This window comes from Narcine bancroftii, chromosome 7, assembly GCF_036971445.1.
Source record: "Narcine bancroftii isolate sNarBan1 chromosome 7, sNarBan1.hap1, whole genome shotgun sequence".
NCBI classification, from domain to species: domain Eukaryota; kingdom Metazoa; phylum Chordata; class Chondrichthyes; order Torpediniformes; family Narcinidae; genus Narcine; species Narcine bancroftii.
In genome coordinates, this window is record NC_091475.1 from 104,085,022 (window position 1) to 104,106,804 (window position 21,783).

Consider the following 21,783-nt stretch of genomic DNA (forward strand, 5'->3'; position numbering starts at 1 on the left):
GCTGGGTACCCCTAAGGGCCAGCTGAGGGATGCTTGTCAGTGTCATTAGTTTTCCTGTGGATAACTAGTCGGCTATTTTTTTGTCAACTGTTGGCAGATTTTCAGCCAATTTTTAGTCATTAACCACCTTTTCTTTAGGATTTTTCAAAATCTATAGTTCGGCCACACGCATCGGGGATCCTCGTGTGTGCCGTGACGGCACAGGGTTGGGCCGTCGGTCCTGCCTGCCTCCATGTTCGGGCACATGGTCCAGACCTTGGGCCTACAGCAGTCTGAGCCCAACCATCGCTCTGCCTGGTGGCCCTTTCATCCGCCGCCCAAAACAGAGTACGAGATTCTCCGTGATGTTTGCCATGATCTCATGTCATTCCTCTGGACGATAAATCTGTCGATTGCTTCGGTGAGCACGGTGGCTGCTGCTTGCCTCTTCTCAGTCATCGCCCTGTATGCGATCCGGGTGAGGAGGAAGCGGCCGATGGCGCCACCAAGCCCAGACCTATCGATTGGGAAGTCAGTGTGTCACAAGGTGCGTGCCTGTAGATGAGCGTAGTCATGCACTTGGTGTTAATGAGAGCGATGAGTGGAGAAAGCAAGACACTGTGTTTCCGATTCTTTCCGGGAGTTAAGAGTGCATATGTTAGCAAATATCATCACGTTGAGTAGAGTTAGAGGTGTTATCAATGAAGGTCGAAATTAATGTGGAATCATACATTATGAAATTGTGAGAATCTGGAATAGTGTGTGACAATGAAATGGTTGACACAGTGGAACCAAATGACTGAGTTGGAGCCTCAGTTGTGCGTATAGCAAGTCTCCAAAACAAATTACAAAACAAAAACTGATGGATATAGAGGGGCAATTAGCTGCTGACAGAAATAATGGTAATGATTAAGTAATGACCATGTTCTTTTCCAGATTGGGGGAGAATGTTCAGTTAAAATGTATTGGGTTTGATGTCTGAACAGGACACAGTTTCACAATTCATAATTAATACAAATGATAAATGCCGAGGATGAGACAAATGAGAAATGCAAACGAGGATAATAACTGCCTTCAAAAGGGCAAAGATTGTACCATGTGGATCAGAAATTACTTTTCAATTCGAGAGTTACCAATGCATTGCCATTTTCTAATTCATTGAGGTCAACATTAAAAAATTTAAATTGAGATATTAAATACAGCATGGTAACAGGCCATTTCTGCCCAGGAGTCCGTGCTGCACAGTTTACACCCCATTAACATACACACCCGGTATTTTTTAATGGTGGGACGAAACTAGAGCCCCCAGAGAAAACCCACGCAGACATGAGGAGAATGTCCTTAAAGACAGCGTGGGCTTTGAATCCTGATCCAGTCCCGATTGCTGGCACTGTAAAGGTGTTGTGCTAACTGCTATGCCAACTGTGCCTGGTTGTAAGGAAACTGGTGAAACTTTATTGAGGAAGAGACGTATTTTCCAATCTGGTTGATCTCATTGAAGGCCTGATAATCCTTAGCGGACTGGATCTGATACAAACGAAGAGAAAGAAAAAGAAGAGAGCAAAAGGGATGAAGGAAACTGTCGATGTTTTCCTACAAAGATTTAAGTAGTAGGAAGATGTGTGGGCAATTGGGCAGGAGAGGTCAGGGAAAGGATCAGATCATGTCCAAATCCTTCTCTCAACAACCAGCTTTGTCCTTATTTCAGACCCTTGTCCATACTAAACAATTATACACAGTCTGTTTCACTTTACATTACTGCTTCAAAAGTTAAAATCATGAAATTACCGCTTATTGCTCCTGGATTATCACTACTGTTTGTATATTTATATTTTTTAGTTGGATCGGTATATCCAACATAGCCTGATGTCACTTTTCATATACTTGATAGAATGCTATTGTGTTCATATTTTCAGTCCACTTTTAGGAAATGGGTGAAAAGCATGTTGTAAACATTCTTCTCATTGGTAAGCTAATGTTATGCAATAGAACCAGTGATCTACAAAAGGGGATATTTTTTAGCTCCTTCTATCACCATAGAAAGTCTTGCTTCTGTCAAAACTGCTATTTTAAAAAACTGTCGTATGTTGCTCACATAATTAATCCCATTAGCTTTTCTGGACTCAGCTGAAGAATCTGAATTCGTGACCCATTCTGGTTCCTTGCCAGCTGTGGTGCATACAAGCCAATAGCACTCATCAAATTAAAATTAGATTAAGGTTAATGGTTTAAAATTAATCTCATTAAGTTTCAAAATGGTTCCATTAGATGCTGTTCAATGTCATACCCACTATCTACGCTTATTTCTTTGGAAATTGTCCATGTCATTGGTGTAATTGTGGAATCTTTCAGACAGGAACTTGTATTTGTGGACTTGAAAAGTAATTCAAGCTTGTTTTTGATACTTCACTTATTTGAGTCCTTGTAAATAAGGAATCATGAATTTACAATATTTGCATAAAGCTAGTTTGGATAAAGGGCAAATGATGGGACCTGAAAAGAAAAGGAGAGGAAGTTTGAGAAAGAACTGATGGAAGAAAGAGATAGAAAAGAGAAAGGGGGAAAAAAAGAAGAGAAATTGGTCTTGGGAACAAAGGGAGTGATGATGTTGGAATGGAAAAATGTAAAGTGTGGCAGCCCTTTGCTTCAGCGATTGAGCAAGCACTCCAGGCGGCGAGCGCAACCAAAGCCCAGCAGCCCACGCAGCGGCACTGGCCCCAACAAGCAAACTGGCAGTGAACGACAAGGGCAGCTTAAAGGCCAGCGACCCCAAAATGGCACTGGCCTTGCTGAAAGAGATTGGTCCACGCTAAGACTTTTCAAACCTTCCCCCTCAAAGATGCCAGGCTCCCAGGACTCCATACAGAGACTGGAAAATGAGTACGCTAGGGTCCTGGCTGAGTTCCCTGCAGTACTCACACCCCAATTCACCATGGTAATACCCTGACATGGTGTACAGCACCACATTCTGATACAGGGTCCGTTGCTCCATGCAAGGGCAAAACACCTTTCTCCGTAGAAGCTCCAGCTGCCGAAAGAAGAATTCAGGAAGCTGGTGGAGTTTGGCATTGTATGGCAGTCGGACAGCCCATGGGCTTCTCCCCTGCACATGGTACCCAAAGCAATTGGGGGCTGGAGACCATGCAGTGACTAAGGCCGGCTCAATGAGGCCACAGCATCTGATCGGTACCCTATGCTGCACATCCAGGACCGTGGCTAATCTGCACGGGGCAAGGATCTTCTCCAAGGTGGACTCCTGCAGGGATATCATCAGATCTCAGTAAACCCGATGGTATCCCCAAGTGCCATCATCACCTCGTTTGGCCACTTCTAATTCCTCCGAATGCCATTGGAGCTAAAGAATGCCGCGCAGATGTTCCAGTGACTTATGGATACAGTGTGCCGAGACCTGGACGGCACCTTCATGTACCTGGATGACATCCTGGTGGCGAACAGAAGCCAGCAGGTACATATGGTGCACTTCTGCAACCTCTACACCCGAATGACTGAGTTCTGCCTGACAATCAACCCAGCCAAATGCCATTTCAGATTGGAGGCCATCAACTTCCTGGGCCACAGCATAACCAGAGAAGGAGCCACACCACTACCCAGCAAGGTGGAGGCCATCTGAAAGTTTGCTAGGCCCAGCAGGACCAAGGGGGGATGATCAATTTTTATCAGGTTCATCCGCTCAGCTACCCGGATCATGCGGCCCATGTTCGCCCAGATGGCAGGCAAGGCAAAGGACATCACCTGGAACGAGGAGTCAGCGGAAGCCTTCATGAAGGCCAAAGAAGCTCTGGCGGACGCGCTCTCCTGGCACATCCAGGTCAGACACTCCAACGGCCCTGATGGTGGATGCCTCAGGAATGGTGATCGGCTGAGTTCGGGAGCAACAAATTGAAGGAAATTGGTGGCCGCTGACTTTTTTCAGCAACATCTGCAGCCTCCAGAACTGAAATACAGTGCTTTCTACAGAGAGCTATTAGCGCTGTACTTAGACATCCACCACTTCAGGTTCTTCCTAAATGGCAGATCCTTTATAGCTTTCACAGATCCCAAGCCCCTGACTTTCGCCTTGGCTAAGATCTCAGACCTCTGGTTGGCCCACCAGCAACCACACCTTTCTTGCATCTCGGAGTACACCACAGATGTAAGGCTCATCTCTGGCAAGTAGAACATGGTGGCTGGCACACTGTCCAGGCAAAGTATCCATATGCTATCAAGGGGAGTGGACTTTGTGGAAATAGCGGAGATGCAGCAGAAAGATGAGGAAATGCCCCAATACAGGCCTGCCATATCGGGACTGCAGCTCCAAGACATCCCAGTCAACACAGGTAAAACCACGCTCCTGTGCAATGGTTAGGTCAAACCCATTGTCCCGGTAGCTTGGAGTCTGCAGGTTTTCGACTCCATGCATGGACTAGCTCACCCATCCATCAGGATCATGGTCCAGCTGGTGGACAGCGAATACATATGGCATGGATTGAGGAAACAAGTCAGCGGGTGGGTGAAGGCATGTACGTGGAGCCAAACAACCAGGGTACAATAGCACACCAAGACCACACCTCTGCACTTTGAGCCTGCAGAACAAATGTTCAACCACATCCACGTGGACATAGGACCCTTGGTGGTATCCCAGGGTTTCCTTTATCTGTTCACGATGGTCAACTGCTTCACTGGGTGGCCAGAAGCAATCTCATTGGCAGACATGTCCACAACTTCATGTGCCGGGCCCTCATCTTATTTTGGGTGGCACAGTTCGGGTTACCGTCCCACCTCACATCCGATAGAGGGGCTCAGTTCACCTCCAGTCTGTGGTCTGACCTCATCAGCCTGTGAGGTGCCCAGCTGCATCTCGCTATACCTTACCACCCACAATCCAATGGGTTGGAGGAGTGCTTGCACAGGCAACTCATGACCAAACTCCAAGGACCTAAATGGGTAGACAAGCTATCATGGGCATTGTTGGGCATCTGCATGGCATCCAAGGAGGACCTCAAAATCAGCCGAACTCATCCATGGAACACCACTGGTGATCCTGGGAGAATTCGTAGAATCCCCAGGCGGACAGCAGGATGACTCGGCAGCTTTCTTCAGCAGGCTAGGGGAAGGAGTTGGCAACCTGGCCCTGATTCCACCTTCCAGGTATGGACACGTGAGGACCAACATCCTCAAAAACCTGCAGGACTGTGCGCACGTTTTCATTCGCAGGGGGCCAGGTCATCCACCGCTTCAGAGGCCATATGAAGGTCAGAGTCTTCACCACAGACAATCTGAAGCTGGCACACCTGGATTGGATGCACCCAGTCAAGACACCAGCCAGCACCACACCGAAGAGGCAGGCCTCCGGGCACCAAAGAGAATAACAAGGACAATATCTGCAGTTTATTTTTGGGGGGGTCATGTGGCGGCCTGCTGCGGCAGCCAGTGCAACCAAAGCCCAGCAGCCCACACAGCAACACTGGCCCCAACAAATGAACCACTGGTTGAACGGCAAGTGCAGCTTAAAGGCCAGTGACCCCAAAATGGCACTGACCTTGCTGCACAGCCAACAAAGGCCAGCGCAAAGGGAAGAAGGGCATTGATATGCAGGAAACTACCCGCAGACGGAAAACCCACACTGATTGTGCATGTTGTGACGACAGCCAAGCGGGGCCACGGTGGGAGCAGTGCAACTATAAAAGTCAAGCCTGGGCCCTAATAAAACTCAGAGCTTAATCTGACGACACTAAGTATGTGTGTCTTCTTTCGAGTAACACGTAGCTTTGAAGGATCACTTTAGGGTTCTTCTTCCCTTCCAAACCATTGATTATTATTTGTTAAGGGGAGATGCATCGCTTGACCATAGCTTCCATTTCCTTTTGAGGGAGTCTTGTTTCCTCAGTTAGCACAGATGAATTGTTAGCAGAGATGGATTGGTACTTCTTTTCACAGGTTGAGAAAAAACATTTTTCTCACAAAAGTGGAAAATTTGAAGCCTTTCTTAACTACAAAATAAAATCTGACAGAGCAAAGCAGACAAAATCTAATTTCAGAGGAATGAGTTATTTAAATGATCAGGTGAATTTATTACATATGAAATTTCATTTGGAGCTTAATTGTCATGTGGAATAAGTACATTTTTTTAAGAAAGGCATGAATTCGGATTCTGATCAGATACTACTTCATACATCTTGTACCTGGTCTAGAATTTCAAGTTCTTCAAGGGCTCACCAGGAGACAATTTTTGTATTTTATTATTACACAATAGCTCAGAGTAAAACTAAAGATGAATAGCTACAGAATGAAAACATCAAAGTGCATCCACAACTAATTTCTTGGATAATGTCACAGGGTATTTTTGGACAATATTGCTCAAGTTCAGATGTTACTAGCATCACAAAGATTTTTGACATTTACAGAATTGTCTTTTGTCAATAGACCCGCCTACTGTAGAAATATTCAGTGCATCTTGAAATAGAATATTGTGATTTGGTGATTTTGTTCTTTAAAATGGGGTGAGAGGCAACAAAGTGTGTGATTTGTATGTACACATCACATTATCATTTAAAGAGTATGACGATGCTTTCCCTTGAAAACACACACATTTGCTGAATTACGGATTGTTTAAAACCAAATATTTGTTTATTCCTAGTTCGGTTTGTGTCAAGGAAAGAAGTCAAAGAAGACTCAAAGTCATTGGAAACTGAATGGTAATCTTGGAATTAATAAAATATCTGACCAACATGATGTTCAGCCAAATTTAGTGTATAGAAATATATCTGACACATTTCTAACCGATATTTCTCTCTGTACTTTCCTTAAGAATTAACAAATTCAGTGACATCTTCATACTTCAAGACAAATGAAACCATTCAGTTATCGGATTCAGAATTAGCATTTTCTACTGAACTTCCTCCAGGTGATATCTACAATTTGGAGGAAGAATGTGCAAAGGTGAAAAATACCAATTCTTCCTCAGATCCACTTGTTCAGAAATGTGCCTTATTGACACAAGAAAATCTTAAAACATTTGACGAACTGCAATGCAGAAAAATGTTTCAAAATGTTATGCCAATGGCTGCTAAGAAGTTTAAAACTGCCAAAAAATATCAGGGTAAAACTGACAAAGATGTGGTTTATCAACCTACTGCATGTTTTCCAATGTTACATAAAAGCCAGATGATGAAACTTGGGCTGAATGTTGCTAAGAAGGCATCAATTATTCAGTGGATAATGTCACTTCCTCTACCGTCAGAAATGTTGGAAAGAAATGAGGTAGCTCTTCCTATCAATACACCTTTACAATCAAAACTGCCATCAAAACCAAAAAATCAATGTTTTGGACTCCCAAAACCTGAATATGTGGGAAAGGGGGATCTTCCTGCTGAACACCAGCAGGCAGAATGGAAGGATAGGCTTGAATTCGGTTTAATAAAACAGATGGCCTATTCTTCAAATTCAGAAATATCACTTCAAAAAATACCATTTCTGAAGCCAATTGTACCAGGCAAAGGATTTAAAAGACTAAGATCATCATACATACCTTTTATTGATCAGGTGGTTGCTACTAGCCTGGAGCTGAACTTGAAGCACAAATACATCACTCACCTTTGGGGAACAACAACGCCTTTCCAAGAATCACTTGCATTAATGATTCCTATAGCACCACCTGTCTCTCCAGCAATCAAAACAAATGGAGTTAAAATAGAAAATATACCTATGGAAACAAGTTTTAGTGACAGTGAAATTAAAAAGAGACCGGAATTTCACATTTTACAGAAAAGATTTGAGCATATCTGCAGAGATGTACGATCAAGAAAATTAATTGCATCCCAGGTAAAACCTTGTTTTGGCGTACATGTTCCCCATGAAAAGCTATCCATTACTACAGAACAACAATTACTGAATCAGAATGTGAAGGAAAGGGGTATAAATTGCAAAGAATGTCTTCCAAAAGCAGTACAGTATTCAATACAGCATTTTATACCTGATGCTCCTCAAATGAAAGACGACTCACAAAGCAACCCAACACCTATGTACACCATGCCTCCTTCTGCGGGCAAAAGTATCAACGCAAAAGAGGACCATGAGGTGCATACCCCTTGCTCCATCAATAGTTTTGCATCCCCTGCTCCATCAAGGATAAAAAACATGCAACTCCCAAGGACTGGCGAAAGACATACATTAAGCAATATTGATATAATTGAAGCTGCTGACCACAAATCAAGGACCAACGCAAGTTGCAGAGATTTTGGTGAAAGCAGCAATGTTAATTGCATGCAACAACCTTCTGCCTGTCCTAAAGAAGGAGCTAAAGGCAAGAAGGATTTAAACGTGGCAAAACATGTCCATGCTGCAGGAATACATCACGTCTCTCACCATCCAGGGCAGCTAAAGATACGTGACCAATATTGTGGGCCTGAGCCCTCTTCGAGGTTTGAATAATAAGCAGGTAAGGCAAGGGAGAAGGAAAGAAGGAGCAGGGGGAGGTTCACAGCCCAACCGACAAACGACGATAACTGGATATAGATAGGAGAACATGAAAGTTTTTGGGGAAGAGGTAGCTCTGTGAATGGAGAACCAAAGGAAAGTAAAAATAGGGATAAACGTAAGGAGGAGGGGTTAACGGAAACTAGAGAAGTCAATGTAAATGCCATCCAGTTGGAGGGTGCCCAGGTGGAATAGGAAGTATTCCTCCATTTTTGTGGGTGGTTTCAGTCTGGCATGCAGGAGACCGCAGACATACATGTTGGCATGCAAATGGGGAAGGGTATTGAAATGAGTTGTATCTGGGAAATCCTTGCTATTGTGGCAGATAGAGCCAAGGTGCTCCACGAAGCAAGCTCCCAACTTGGAATGATTTTTTGGGGACCCAAAAGGTGGTGAGGGAGGAGGTGTGTACTCTGCAGTCACAGAGGTGATTGGTGGGAAGGGAGCAGTGATGGGGTGATCATGGAAGGAGTGGTCCCAGTGGAAAGGGGAGAGGGAAGAAGATGTGTCTGGTGGTAAGATTGAATGTTACAGAATGGCTGAGGACGATACATTGGATGCAGTGACAGGTAGGGTAGTAGGTTAGGAGAAGGGGAATTCCGGCCTTTTTTGCGTGTGAGGATGGAGGGAGCCAGTGCAGATGTGCGGGTAAAATAGGAGAGGTGGGAGAGGGCTGAGTTGATGGTAATAGAGGGGGAGCCACATTTTTGAAGGAGGAGGACATCTCGGATATTGTGGCTGAATAGCTACAGAATGAAGACATTAAACTGCATCCACAACTAAATTCTTGGATAATGTCACAGGGCATTTCTAGACAATATTGCTCAAGTTCAGATGTTATTAGCATTACACAGATTTTTCACATTTACAAAATTGGTTTTTTGTCAATAGACCCACCTACTGTAGAAATGTTCAGTGTATCTTGAAATAGAAGATTTTGATTTGGTGATTTTGTTATTTAAAAAGTTGTGAGAAGCAACAAAGTGTGTGATTTGTATGCCCACAACACATTATCATTTAAAGAGTATGACAATGCTTTTCCTTGAAAGCACACACAGTTGCTGAATTACGGATTGTTTAAAACCAAATATTTGTTTATTCCTAGTGCGGTTTGTGTCAAGGAAAGAAGTCAAAGAAGACTCAAAATCATTGGAAACTGAATGGTAATCTTGGAATCAATAAAATATCTGACCAACATGATGTTCAACCAAATTTAGTGTAGAGAAATATGTCTAATACATTTCTAACTGATATTTCTCTGTGTACTTTGCTTAAGAATTAACAGATACGAATGAAGAAGGGGAAGAAATGGAAAATGGTTGTGTGCCTCTACACAAAGGTCAAGAGGGTTTTTATTGCACAAAGTGAGTGTTCATTTTTTTAAAATTGGAACAATATCAGTAAGAAAATTGTCATACATATGGTAAAATTAGGCATCGTAATGAAATTATGTTTGTTATAAGTTTTGGTAGCTTTCATCAAATATTATGGCCGAGTTAAAACTGGACTTAATTGGTCAGCCGTGTCTGAGTAGTACTTTTGTTGTACGCTGAGTAGTCCAAGAAATGTTTGATTGTAAAAGTGCTACAAATAACCTACCTAGCATGGTTCCCATTTATTTGTCATTTTTAACGTACTTAAGAATGTCAAGCAGAATCTGTTGAGGGAAATGGAGAGCTGGCATTTTCAGTTGAGACAGTCCTTCATTATGATTGAATGTTGAGAGGGAACTCATTAAAAAAAAGAGAACGGATGAGACATGGGCCAATAAGTTTTTGATGAATGGGGAAAAATGGAGCCAGGAAAGTGAGCAGTTTGGAGTAAGTTAACAGAGGCAGGGGAGTAATTGGTGGCAGAGAAACAGAGAACGAAAAAGGGAAACAGAAAAAAAGAGATAGGTGGAAAGAAGATCAGGTTCTCCAACATCACACCTCACTTTTAATCACCTGGTCACACCCGCCCTTTTTACCCCATCTGTTTCTACCTATCTGCTTGCTTCTAATGCCAAGACCCCCTGTCCTGTCCTCATCACTCTTTAGGCTACCTATCACCTACTAGCCTTTGATTCATCTTTCCCTCTCCTCTTAATACTAGCTATTATCACTTCACTGTCAGTCTTGATGCAGGTTCACAACCTGATCTGTTTCTTTCTTCTCACAAATGCTGCTCAAACATTGAGTTCCTCCAGCATTTTGTTTTCTATTGTGAAAAAGCTAAACCCATCTGAACATCTTATTGGAGTTCTTCTAAGTAACATATATTGCAGAGAAAGGAGACAATAAATGTACTCCATTTTGATTTCCACATCCAAAGTATATTGACAAGAATAGAAGTGTATCTAACAGGAACAGACACAGGGCATAAATACATCTTTTCATGGTTGTTAAAATGCATAAATTGCTATACCATGGGATCAGTACTAGTCTCTCAACCTTCCACATGCAAATAAGTCGACTGAAGGGTCTAAAAGGTATGGTTGCTAAATTTGGTGATATCATTCTGATGGTAGGGAAGTAAGTGATGAAGCCACATTTTACATATCCTCGATTTCACGAACGTCTGCCCTGGTCCCTTCCACCCCTAGGTGCACCAAGGGCAGAATTCCCCTTTTATTGTCTATCACCCCACCTGTCTCCATATTCAACATATTATCCTCTGCAATTTCTGCCATCAACAACATGATCCTACCACCTAGACACATCTTCCCCTTCCTGTCTTCCGCAGGGACTGCTCCGTCTATGACTCCCTTGTCGACTCATTGTTTCTACTGATTGCCCCTTGGTATCTACCCGTATCACCGCAGAAAATGCTACACTCGCCCACACCTCCGTCAAGACAATTCAGGGCCACAAATAGTCCTTGCGAGTGAAGCAACCCTTCACTTGTGAATCTGCAGGGGCTATCTATGATCAACGCTCCTGCTGTGGCCTCCTCTTCTGGACTGTACGCAAACTGAAAGACCATTCTGTTGTGCTCATTTACTCTGTCAGCTGCAATATCTGCGACCTCCCAGTGGCCAACAATTTCAATTCCATGCCCCATCCCCACGCTGACATCAAATTAAGAATAATTTACCGGTAGGTTGCTGTCATACCTTGTTGGGTTCCTGTCATGGTGCTTGAAATAATTGTCCCTCCTCACTATTCTTCACATTAATCTAGCAGCTTGCCCATACACATGTCTTGTATGTTTTCAAGAGTTCAGTTTTCACAGTGCAGGACTGATGTCTGAGAATTAGCATGTCGTGCAACAGGCACTAACCTGTCCAGTTTCATATTGCAGCAACTGGGCACTCTTTTAAATTTTAATTTTATGAAATTAAAATTAAACTTGAATATCAGACTACTGATCAGTGAAAAGATAAGCTAGCATTAAGCTAGCAGTAAGCTTGTATATGCTGGAACCACATGATTTCTGAGCCGCAAAATATGCAGTTGTATACCAACAGTGGAAATGCCTAGCTAGATTGTCAAATTAAATGAAGTGCAGCATCAGTCTGGTTTGACTCATGCTCGTGATATTGAGCAGGCACTGTTTATTAGTTCACCCACTTGAAGACTGCCAGTTACTAAATGGCGATCTGAACATTTATGGTATGGAAGTAAGTATGTTGTTTTAATGTGTATTAAAAGGAGCAGAATTAATTCTTGTGTATTTGTTTCTCAGCGTTGCAAATAGAAAACTCCTTGATTCAACCCAAACATCTAATGAATTAACGTTTGAAGCAGCGAAAGATGATCTGACTGAAAACAAAGCAATCGTTGAAACGTCCTTTGAAGTAACATTTGAGGATTATCTAGGTTGCGATTGCTGTGAGAAAACAGTCACATCTGAAAAATTAAGTGATGAAAAGTCCAGATCAACTTCTTCTCACACTTCCCAAGATAATACTTTTGAAAGTAGTTGGTCACTCAGTATTGCTTCTGAACAATCATTCTCAAGGCAGTATTCGCTCAGTAAGTACACTTTAGTTGGAACAAATACATCTCAACAATTTTGTTCTGACGAAATTTGGGGATCTTCTAGTGTTTCACAGACAGCTCCCGATGAAATGTGTTTTGTTAATAATAAGTCCTTGGACAAAAATACAGATTCATCAGGAAGAGGTTCCACATGGAAACCAACTAGATATGGTAGCCATAATTCTGAGAAATATTCAGTACCATCTTCAAATTTCAAGAGAAATGAAACCATTCAGTTATCAGATTCAGAAATAGCATTTTCTACTGAACTTCCTCCAGATGATATCTATAACTTGGAGGAAGAATGTGCAAAGGTGAAAAATACCAATTCTTGCTCAGATCCACTTGTTCAGAAATGTGCCTTATTGACACAAGAAAATCTTAAAACATTTGACGAACTGCAATGCAGAAAAATGTTTCAAAATGTTATGCCAATGGCTGCTAAGAAGTTTAAAACTGCCAAAAAATATCAGGGTAAAACTGACAAAGATGTGGTTTATCAACCTACTCCATGTTTTCCAATGTTACATGAAAGCCAGATGATGAAACTTGGGCTGAATGTTGCTAAGAAGGCATCAATTATTCAGTGGATAATGTCACTTCCTCTTCCGTCAGAAATGTTGGAAAGAAATGAGGTAGCTCTTCCTATCAATACACCTTTACAATCAAAACCAAAAAAACAATGTATTGGACTCCCAAAACCTGAATATGTGGGAAAGGTGGATCTTCCTGCTGAACACCAGCAGGCAGAATGGAAGGATAGGCTTGAATTCGGTTTAATAAAACAGATGGCCTATTTTCCAAATTCAGAAATATCACTTCAACAAATACCATTTCTGAAGCCAATTCCACCAGGCAAAGGATTTAAAAGACCAAAATCATCATACATATCTTTTATTGATCAGGTGGTTGTTGCGAGCCTGGAGCTGAACTTAAAGCACAAATACATTACTCACCTCTGGGGAATAACAACGCCTTTCCAAGAATCAGTTGCATTAATGATTCCTATAGCACCACCTGTCTCTCCAGCAATCAAAACAAATGGAGTTAAAATAGAAAATATACCTATGGAAATAAGTTTTAGTGACAGTGAAATTAAAAAGAGACCGGAATTTCACATTTTACAGAAAAAATTTGAGCATATCTGCAGAGATGTACAATCAAGAAAATTAATTGCATCCCAGCTAAACTCTCGTTTTGGCATACATGTTCCCCACGAAAAGCTGTCCTTCATTACTATAGAACAACAATTACTGAATCAGAATGTGAAGGAAAGGGGTATAAATTGCAAAGAATGTCTTCCAAAGGAGATACAGTATTCAATACATAATTTTATACCTGATGCTCCTCAAATGAAAGATGACTCACAAAGCAACCCAACACCTATGTACACCATGCCTCGTTCTGTGGGCAAAAGTATCAACGCAAAAGAGGACCATGAGGTGTATACCCCTTGCTCCATCAATAGTTTTGCATCCCCTGCTCCATCAAGGAAAAAAAACATGCAACTCCCAAGGACTGGCGAAGGACGTACATTAAGCAATATTGATATAATTGAAGCTGCTGACCACAAATCAAGGACCAACGCAATTTGCAGAGATTTTGGTGAAAGCAGCAATGTTAATTGCATGCAACAACCTTCTGCCTGTCCTAAAGAAGGAGCTAAAGGCAAGAAGGATTTAAACGTGGCAAAACATGTCCAGGCTGCAGGAATTCATCACGTCTCTCACCATCCAGGGCAGGTAAAGATACGTGACCAATATTGTGGGCCTGAGCCCTCTTCGAGGTTTGAATAATAAGCAGGTAAGGCAAGGGAGAAGGAAAGAAGGAGTAGGGGGAGGTGCACAGCCCAACCGACAAACGACGATAACTGGATATAGATAGGAGAACATAAAAGGTGGGAATTGATTTGGGGAAGAGGTGGCTCTGTGAATGGACAACTAAAGGAAAGGAAAAATACAGATAAAAGTAAGGAGGAGGGGTTAACGGAAACTAGAGGAGTCAATGTAAATGCCATCCAGTTGGAGGGTACACAGGTGGAATAGGAAGTATTCCTCCATTTTTCCGGGTGGTTTCAGTCTGGCATGCAGGAGACCGCAGACAGACATGTTGGCATGCGAATGGGGTGGGGTAGTGAAATGAGTTGTATCTGGGAAATCCTTGCTATTGTGGCAGACAGAGCCAAGGTGCTCCATGAAGCACGCTCCCAATGTTACTTCACTTGGAAGGTATGCTTTAGGGCCCCAAATGGTGTTGAAGGAGGTGTGTACTCTACAGTCACAGAGGTGATTGGTGGGAAGGGAAGGAGTGGTCCCAGTGGAAAGGGGAGAGGGAAGAAGATGTGTCTGGTAGTGAGATCGCATTGTATGTTACAGAATGGCTGAGGACAATACATGGGATGCAGTGACAGGTAGGGTAGTAGGTTAGGAGAAGGGGAATTCCTCCCCTTGTTGCACGTGAGGATGGAGGGAGCCAGTGCAGATGTGTGGGTAAAAGAGGATAGGCAGGAGAGGGCTAAGTTGATGGTAGTAGAGAGGGAGCCACATTTTTGAAGGAGGTGGACATCACGGATAATGTGTCTGAATAGCTATAGAATTAAGACATCAAACTGCATACACAACTAAATTCTTGGATAATGTTTCAGGGGATTTCTAGACAATATTGCTTAAGTTCAGATGTTACTAGCATTACAAAGATTTTTGACATTTATAGAATTGTCTTTTGTCAATAGACCTGCCTACTGTAGAAATATTCAGTGCATCTTGAAATAGAATATTGTGATTGGGTGATTTTGTTATTTAAAATGGGGTGAGTAGCAACAAAGTGTGTGATTTGTATTTAAAGAGTATGATGATGCTTTCCCTTGAAAGCACACACAGTTGCTGAATTACGGATTGTTTAAAACCAAATATTTGTTTATTCCTAGTGCGGTTTGTGTCAAGGAAAGAAGTCAAAGAAGACTCAAAGTCATTGGAAACTGAATGGTAATCTTGGAATTAATAAAATATATGACCAACATGATGTTCAGCCAAATTTAGTGTATAAAAACATATCTGACACATTTCCAACTGATATTTCTCTATGTACTTTGCTTAAGAATTAACAAATACAAATGAAGAAGGGGAAGAAATGGAAAATCGTTGTGTGCCTCTACACAAAAGTCAAGAGGGTTTTTATTGCACAAAGTGAGTGTTCATTTTTTTTAATTAGAAAAATATCAGTAACAAATTGTCATACATATGGTAAAATTAGGCATCGTACTGAAATTATATTTGTTATAAGTTTTGATAGCTTTCATCAAATATTATGGCCGAGTTAAAACTGGACTTAATTGGTCAGCCGTGTCTGAGTAGTACTTTTGTTGTACGCTGAGTAGTCCAAGAAATGTTTGATTGTAAAAGTGCTACAAATAAACTTCCTGGCATGGTTGCCATTTATTTGTCATTTTTAAGGTGCTTAAGAAAGTCAAGCAGAATCTGTTGAGGGAAATGGAGAGCTGGCATTTTGAGCTGAGACTGTCCTCCATTATGATTGAATGTTGAGAGGGAACTTATTAAAAAAAAAGAGAATGGATGAGACATGGGCAGTAAGTTTTTGATGAATGGGAAAAATGGAGGCAGGAAAGTGAGCAGTTTGGAGTAAGTTAACAGAGGCAGGTGAGTAATTGGTGGCAGAGAAACGGAGAATGAAAAAGGGAAAGAGAAAAAAAGAGATGGGTGGAGAGAGGAGCAGGTTCTCCAACTTCATACCTCACTTCTAATCATCTGGTCACACCTGCCCTTTTTATCCCATCTGTTTCTACCTACCTGCTTGCTTCTAATGCTAAGACCCCCTGTCCTATCCTCATCACTCTTAGGCTACCTCCCCTACTAGCCCTTGATTCATCTTTCTTCACTCCTCTTAATACTAGCTATTATCACTTCACTGTCAGTCTTGATGCAGGTTCACAACCTGATCTGTTTCTCTCTTCTCACAAATGCTGCTCAAACATTGAGTTCCTCCAGCATTTTGTTTTCTATTGTGAAAAAGGAAAACCCATCTGATCATCTTATTGGAGTTCTTCCAAGTAACATATATTGCAGAGAAAGGAGCCAATAAATGTACTCCATTTTGATTTCCACATCCAAAGTATATTGACAAGAATAGAAGTGTGTCTAACTAACAGGAACAGACACAGGGCATAAATACATCCTTTCATGGTTGTTAAAATGCATAAAGTGCTGTACCATGGGATCAGTACTAGTCTCTCAACCCTCCACAAGCAAATAAGTCAACTGAAGGGGCTAAAAGGTATGGATGCTAAATTTGGTGATATAATTCTGATGGTAGGAAAGTAAATGATGAAGCCACAAAAGGATAAGAGACAGGATACGTAACTGGACAATGATCTGGCTCTTCCATTCCACATCATCTGATGTGTCCGCCTTCTTCAAAATATGTGGCTTTTCCTCTACCACTATCAATTCAGCACATCCACATATCCACAATTTCACAAACGTCTGCCCTGGCCCCCTCCACCCCCAGGTGCACCAAGGGCAGAATTCCCCTTTTATTGTCTATCACCCCACCTGTCTCCATATTCAACATATTATCCTCCGCAATTTCTGCCATCAACAACGTGATCCTACCACCTAGACACATCTTCCCCTTCCTGCCTTCCACAGGGACTGCTCCATCTATGACTCCCTTGTCCACTCTTCTGTTCCTACTGATTGCCCCTTGCTATCTACCCGTGTGACTGCAGAAAATGCTACACACACCACATCTCCGTCAAGACCATTCAGTGCCACAAATAGTCCTTGTGAGTGAAGCAACCCTTCACTTGTGAATCTGCAGGGGCTATCTATGATCAACGCTCCTGCAGTGGCTTCCACCTGGACTGTACGCAAACTGAAAGACCATTCTGTTGTGCTCATTCGCTCTATCAGCTGCAATATCTGGGACTTCCCAGTGGCCAACAATTTCAATTCCATGCCCAACACCCATGCAGACATCAAATTAAGAATAATTTACCAGTAGGTTGCTGTCATGCCTTGTTGGTTTCCTGTGATGGTGCTTGAAATAATTGTCCCTTCTCACTATTCTTTCCATTAGTGTAGCAGCTTGCCCATACACATGTCTTGTATGTTTTCAAGTGTTCAGTTTTCACAGTGCAGGTCTGATGTCTGAGAATTAGCATGTCGTGCAACAGGCACTAACCTGTCCAGTTTCATATTGCAGCAACTGGGCACTCTTTTCAAATTTAATTTTATGAAATCAAAATTAAACTTGAATATCAGATTCCTGATTAGTGAAAAGATAAGCTAGCATTAAGCTAGCAGTAAGCTTGTATATACTGGCGCAACATGATTTCTGAGCCGCTAAATATGCAGTTGTATGTACTTTGGCTTGGCTTCGCGGACGAAGATTTATGGAGGGGGTAAAAAGTCCACGTCAGCTGCAGGCTCGTTTGTGGCTGACCAGTCCGATGCGGGACAGGCAGACACGATGGCAGCGGTTGCAAGGGAAAATTGGTTGGTTGGGGTTGGGTGTTGGGTTTTTCCTCCTTTGCCTTTTGTCAGTGAGGTGGGCTCTGCGGTCTTCTTCAAAGGAGGCTGCTGCCCGCCAAACTGTGAGGCGCCAAGATGCACGGTTTGAGGCGTTATCAGCCCACTGGCGGTGGTCAATGTGGCAGGCACCAAGAGATTTCTTTAGGCAGTCCTTGTACCTTTTCTTTGGTGCACCTCTGTCACGGTGGCCAGTGGAGAGCTCGCCATATAATACGATCTTGGGAAGGCGATGGTCCTCCATTCTGGAGACGTGACCCATCCAGCGCAGCTGGATCTTCAGCAGCGTGGACTCGATGCTGTCGACCTCTGCCATCTCGAGTACCTCGACGTTAGGGGTGTGAGCGCTCCAATGGATGTTGAGGATGGAGCGGAGACAACGCTGATGGAAGCGTTCTAGGAGCCGTAGGTGGTGCCGGTAGAGGACCCATGATTCGGAGCCGAACAGGAGTGTGGGTATGACAACGGCTCTGTATACGCTTATCTTTGTGAGGTTTTTCAGTTGGTTGTTTTTCCAGACTCTTTTGTGTAGTCTTCCAAAGGCGCTATTTGCCTTGGCGAGTCTGTTGTCTATCTCATTGTCGATCCTTGCATCTGATGAAATGGTGCAGCCGAGATAGGTAAACTGGTTGACCGTTTTGAGTTTTGTGTGCCCGATGGAGATGTGGGGGGGCTGGTAGTCATGGTGGGGAGCTGGCTGATGGAGGACCTCAGTTTTCTTCAGGCTGACTTCCAGGCCAAACATTTTGGCAGTTTCCGCAAAGCAGGACGTCAAGCGCTGAAGAGCTGGCTCTGAATGGGCAACTAAAGCGGCATCATCTGCAAAGAGTAGTTCACGGACAAGTTTCTCTTGTGTCTTGGTGTGAGCTTGCAGGCGCCTCAGATTGAAGAGACTGCCATCCGTGCGGTACCGGATGTAAACAGCGTCTTCATTGTTGGGGTCTTTCATGGCTTGGTTCAGCATCATGCTGAAGAAGATTGAAAAGAGGGTTGGTGCGAGAACACAGCCTTGCTTCACGCCATTGTTAATGGAGAAGGGTTCAGAGAGCTCATTGCTGTATCTGACCCGACCTTGTTGGTTTTCGTGCAGTTGGATAATCATGTTGAGGAACTTTGGGGGACATCCGATGCGCTCTAGTATTTGCCAAAGCGCAGTTGTATACCAACAGTGGAAATGCCTAGCTAGATTGTCAAGTTTAATGAAGTGCAGCATCAGTCTGGTTTGACTCATGCTCGTGATATTGAGCAGGCACTGATAGGTTCACCCACCAGTAGACTGCCAGTTACAAAATGACAATTTAAAAATTTATGGTATGGAAGTAAGTATGTTGTTTTAATGTGTATTGAAAGGAGCAGAATTAATTCTTGTGTATTGATTTCTCTATGTTGCAAATAGAAAACACCTTGATGCAACCCAGACATCTACTGAATTAAAGTTTGAAGAAGCCAAAGATGATCTGAATGAAAACGAAGCAATCAAAGAAACTTCCTTTCAAATAAACTTTGAGGATTATGCAGGTTGCGATTGCTGTGAGAAAACAGTCACATCTGAAAAATTAAGTGATGAAAAGTCCAGATCAACTTCTTCTCACACTTCCCAAGATAATACTTTTGAAAGTAGTTGGACACTCAGTATTGCTTCTGAACAATCATTCTCAAGGCAGGATTCACTCAGTAGGTACACGTCAGTTGGAACAAATACATCTCAACAATTTTCTTCTGACGAAATTTGGGGAACTTCTAGTGTTTCACAGACAGCTCCTGATGAAATGTGCTTTGTTAATAATAAGTCCTTGGACAAAAATAAAGATTCATCAGGAAGAGGTTCCACATGGAAACCAACTAGATATGGTAGCCATAATTCTGAGAAATATTCAGTGCCATCTTCATACTTCAAGACAAATGAAACCATTCAGTTATCAGATTCAGAAATAGTATTTTCTACTGAACTTCCTCCAGGTGATATCTACAACTTGGAGGAAGAATGTGCAAGGGTGAAAAATACCAATTCTTCCTCAGATCCACTTGTTTAGAAATGTGCCTTATTGACACAAGAAAATCTTAAAACATTTGACGAACTGCAATGCAGAAAAATGTTTCAAAATGTTATGCCAATGGCTGCTAAGAAGTTTAAAACTGCCAAAAAAAATCAAGGTAAAACTGATAAAGATGTGGTTTGTCAACCTACCCCATGTTTTCCAATGTTACTTGAAAGCCAGGTGATGAAACCTGCACTAAGATGGCATTAATTATTCAATGGATAATGTCACTTTCCCTACCGTCAAAATGATGAAAAGAAATGAGATAGCTATTCCTATCAATACACCTTTACAATCAAAACCAAAAAAACAATGTATTGGTCTCCCAAAACCTGAATATGTGTGAGAGAGGGATCTTCCTGCTGAACACCAGGCAGAATGGAAGGATAGGCTTGAATTCGGTTTAATAAAACAGATGGCCTATTTTCCAAATTCAGAAATATCACTTCAAAAAATACCATTTCTGAAGCCAATTGCACCAGGCAAAGGATTTAAAAGACCAAGATCATCATACATACCTTTAATTGATCAGGAGGTTGTTGCTAGTCTGGAGCTGAACTTAAACCACAAATACATTACTCACCTCTGGGGAATAACAACGCCTTTCCAAGAATCAGTTGCATTAACGATTCCTATAGCACCACCTGTCTCTCCAGCAATCAAAACAAATGGAGTTAAAATAGAAAATATACCTATGGAAATATGTTGAGCACAGCCCTACCGACGGAGGAGGTATTGTGAATGGTACGAACAGGAGGAGGTATTCTGAATGATATTCACTCCGGATAACTGAAGACATAGTCACCCGACAAGACTCTGATGAAGCAGTTTCTTTTATTCCTGCTGATGTGAGATGGTTACATTTCTTTAACTATTTAAATTCTTAAAATAAACATCATTATAGCAAAGTTAATAATCTTTGATGACTGTAATTAATTGCATACTCATTTGGAAAGAGGTCAGTGCGCAATTTTTAAGTTCAGCAATAGAACATTTGCTAATTTAAATAGATAACTAATTTCAGATTCAGATTTACTGTCAGTATTTTTTTTTTAAATTAAATTGAGATATCCAGCATGGTAACAGGCCATTTCAGCCCCACAAGTCTGAGCAGCCCAACTTACACATAATTAACCTACACCCAGTACGTTTCGAATGGAGGGAGGATACTGGAGCCCCAGGGAAAACACAGAAACATGGGGAGAACATACAAGCTCCTTACAGACAGTGCAGGACTCCAACCCTGGTCCGTGCTGATCGATGGTGCTGTAAAGGTGTTGCACTAACTGCAACATTGTGCCACATCAACAGTTTGCTACGCTAACTGTGTTGCCTCATAAGGTATTGACCTTTATCATGATCTGAAGTACAAAAGGTAGAAATTAAAATTACCATACATTTCAGTGTATAAGTCAAGTCGTTAAACCCTGAAAAATCACTAAAAAAATGGGGGACAATTTATATGCCAGATATACTTTTGAGACCTTAAATTCAGGTCAAAATCTGTTGACATTGGGGGGGGGGGGTGGGGTGGCATGAACATGCGAAGGACTTAGACATGTTAAAATATTAAAATTAAGAATTTTTTTACTAAAAAATGGACCAAATAAGTACTAAGAGACCAAGGCAGGATTGACAAATTTTTACTCAACCAGGAAAATCGAGCGAAAGCCCAAAAAGGGCTTAAGAGTGGCCTCGGGACCAGTGGACTCCTGCAGAGCTGGGGAGTCGGGACAAGAACTAAACATATATATATCCTGGAAAAACTGAAAAACTTGAGCA

At 42.2% G+C, this 21,783-nt stretch overlaps 1 protein-coding gene across 1 annotated transcript; it reads left to right on the forward strand.

The window, feature by feature from the left end:
• Positions 1–16: 16 nt before the first annotated feature.
• LOC138739153 (uncharacterized) lies at positions 17–20,917 on the forward strand. The gene is made up of 7 exons (XM_069890671.1): positions 17–526; positions 9,560–9,617; positions 9,731–9,818; positions 12,121–14,158; positions 15,343–15,400; positions 15,514–15,601; positions 19,359–20,917. Exons 1-7 carry the CDS (start codon positions 233–235, stop codon positions 19,993–19,995), a joined length of 3,261 nt encoding a protein of 1,086 aa, XP_069746772.1. The 5' UTR covers positions 17–232; the 3' UTR covers positions 19,996–20,917.
• Positions 20,918–21,783: the final 866 nt, after the last annotated feature.

Coding starts and splice junctions, on each gene's coding strand:
- LOC138739153 (XM_069890671.1), top strand. CDS start 233: ATGTTCGGGCACATGGTCCAGACCTTGGGCCTACAGCAGTCTGAGCCC. Junction 14,159..15,342: donor TCTCTCACCATCCAGGGCAG/GTAAAGATACGT, acceptor GTTTATTCCTAG/TGCGGTTTGTGTCAAGGAAA. Junction 15,602..19,358: donor GAGGGTTTTTATTGCACAAA/GTGAGTGTTCAT, acceptor TGTTGCAAATAG/AAAACACCTTGATGCAACCC.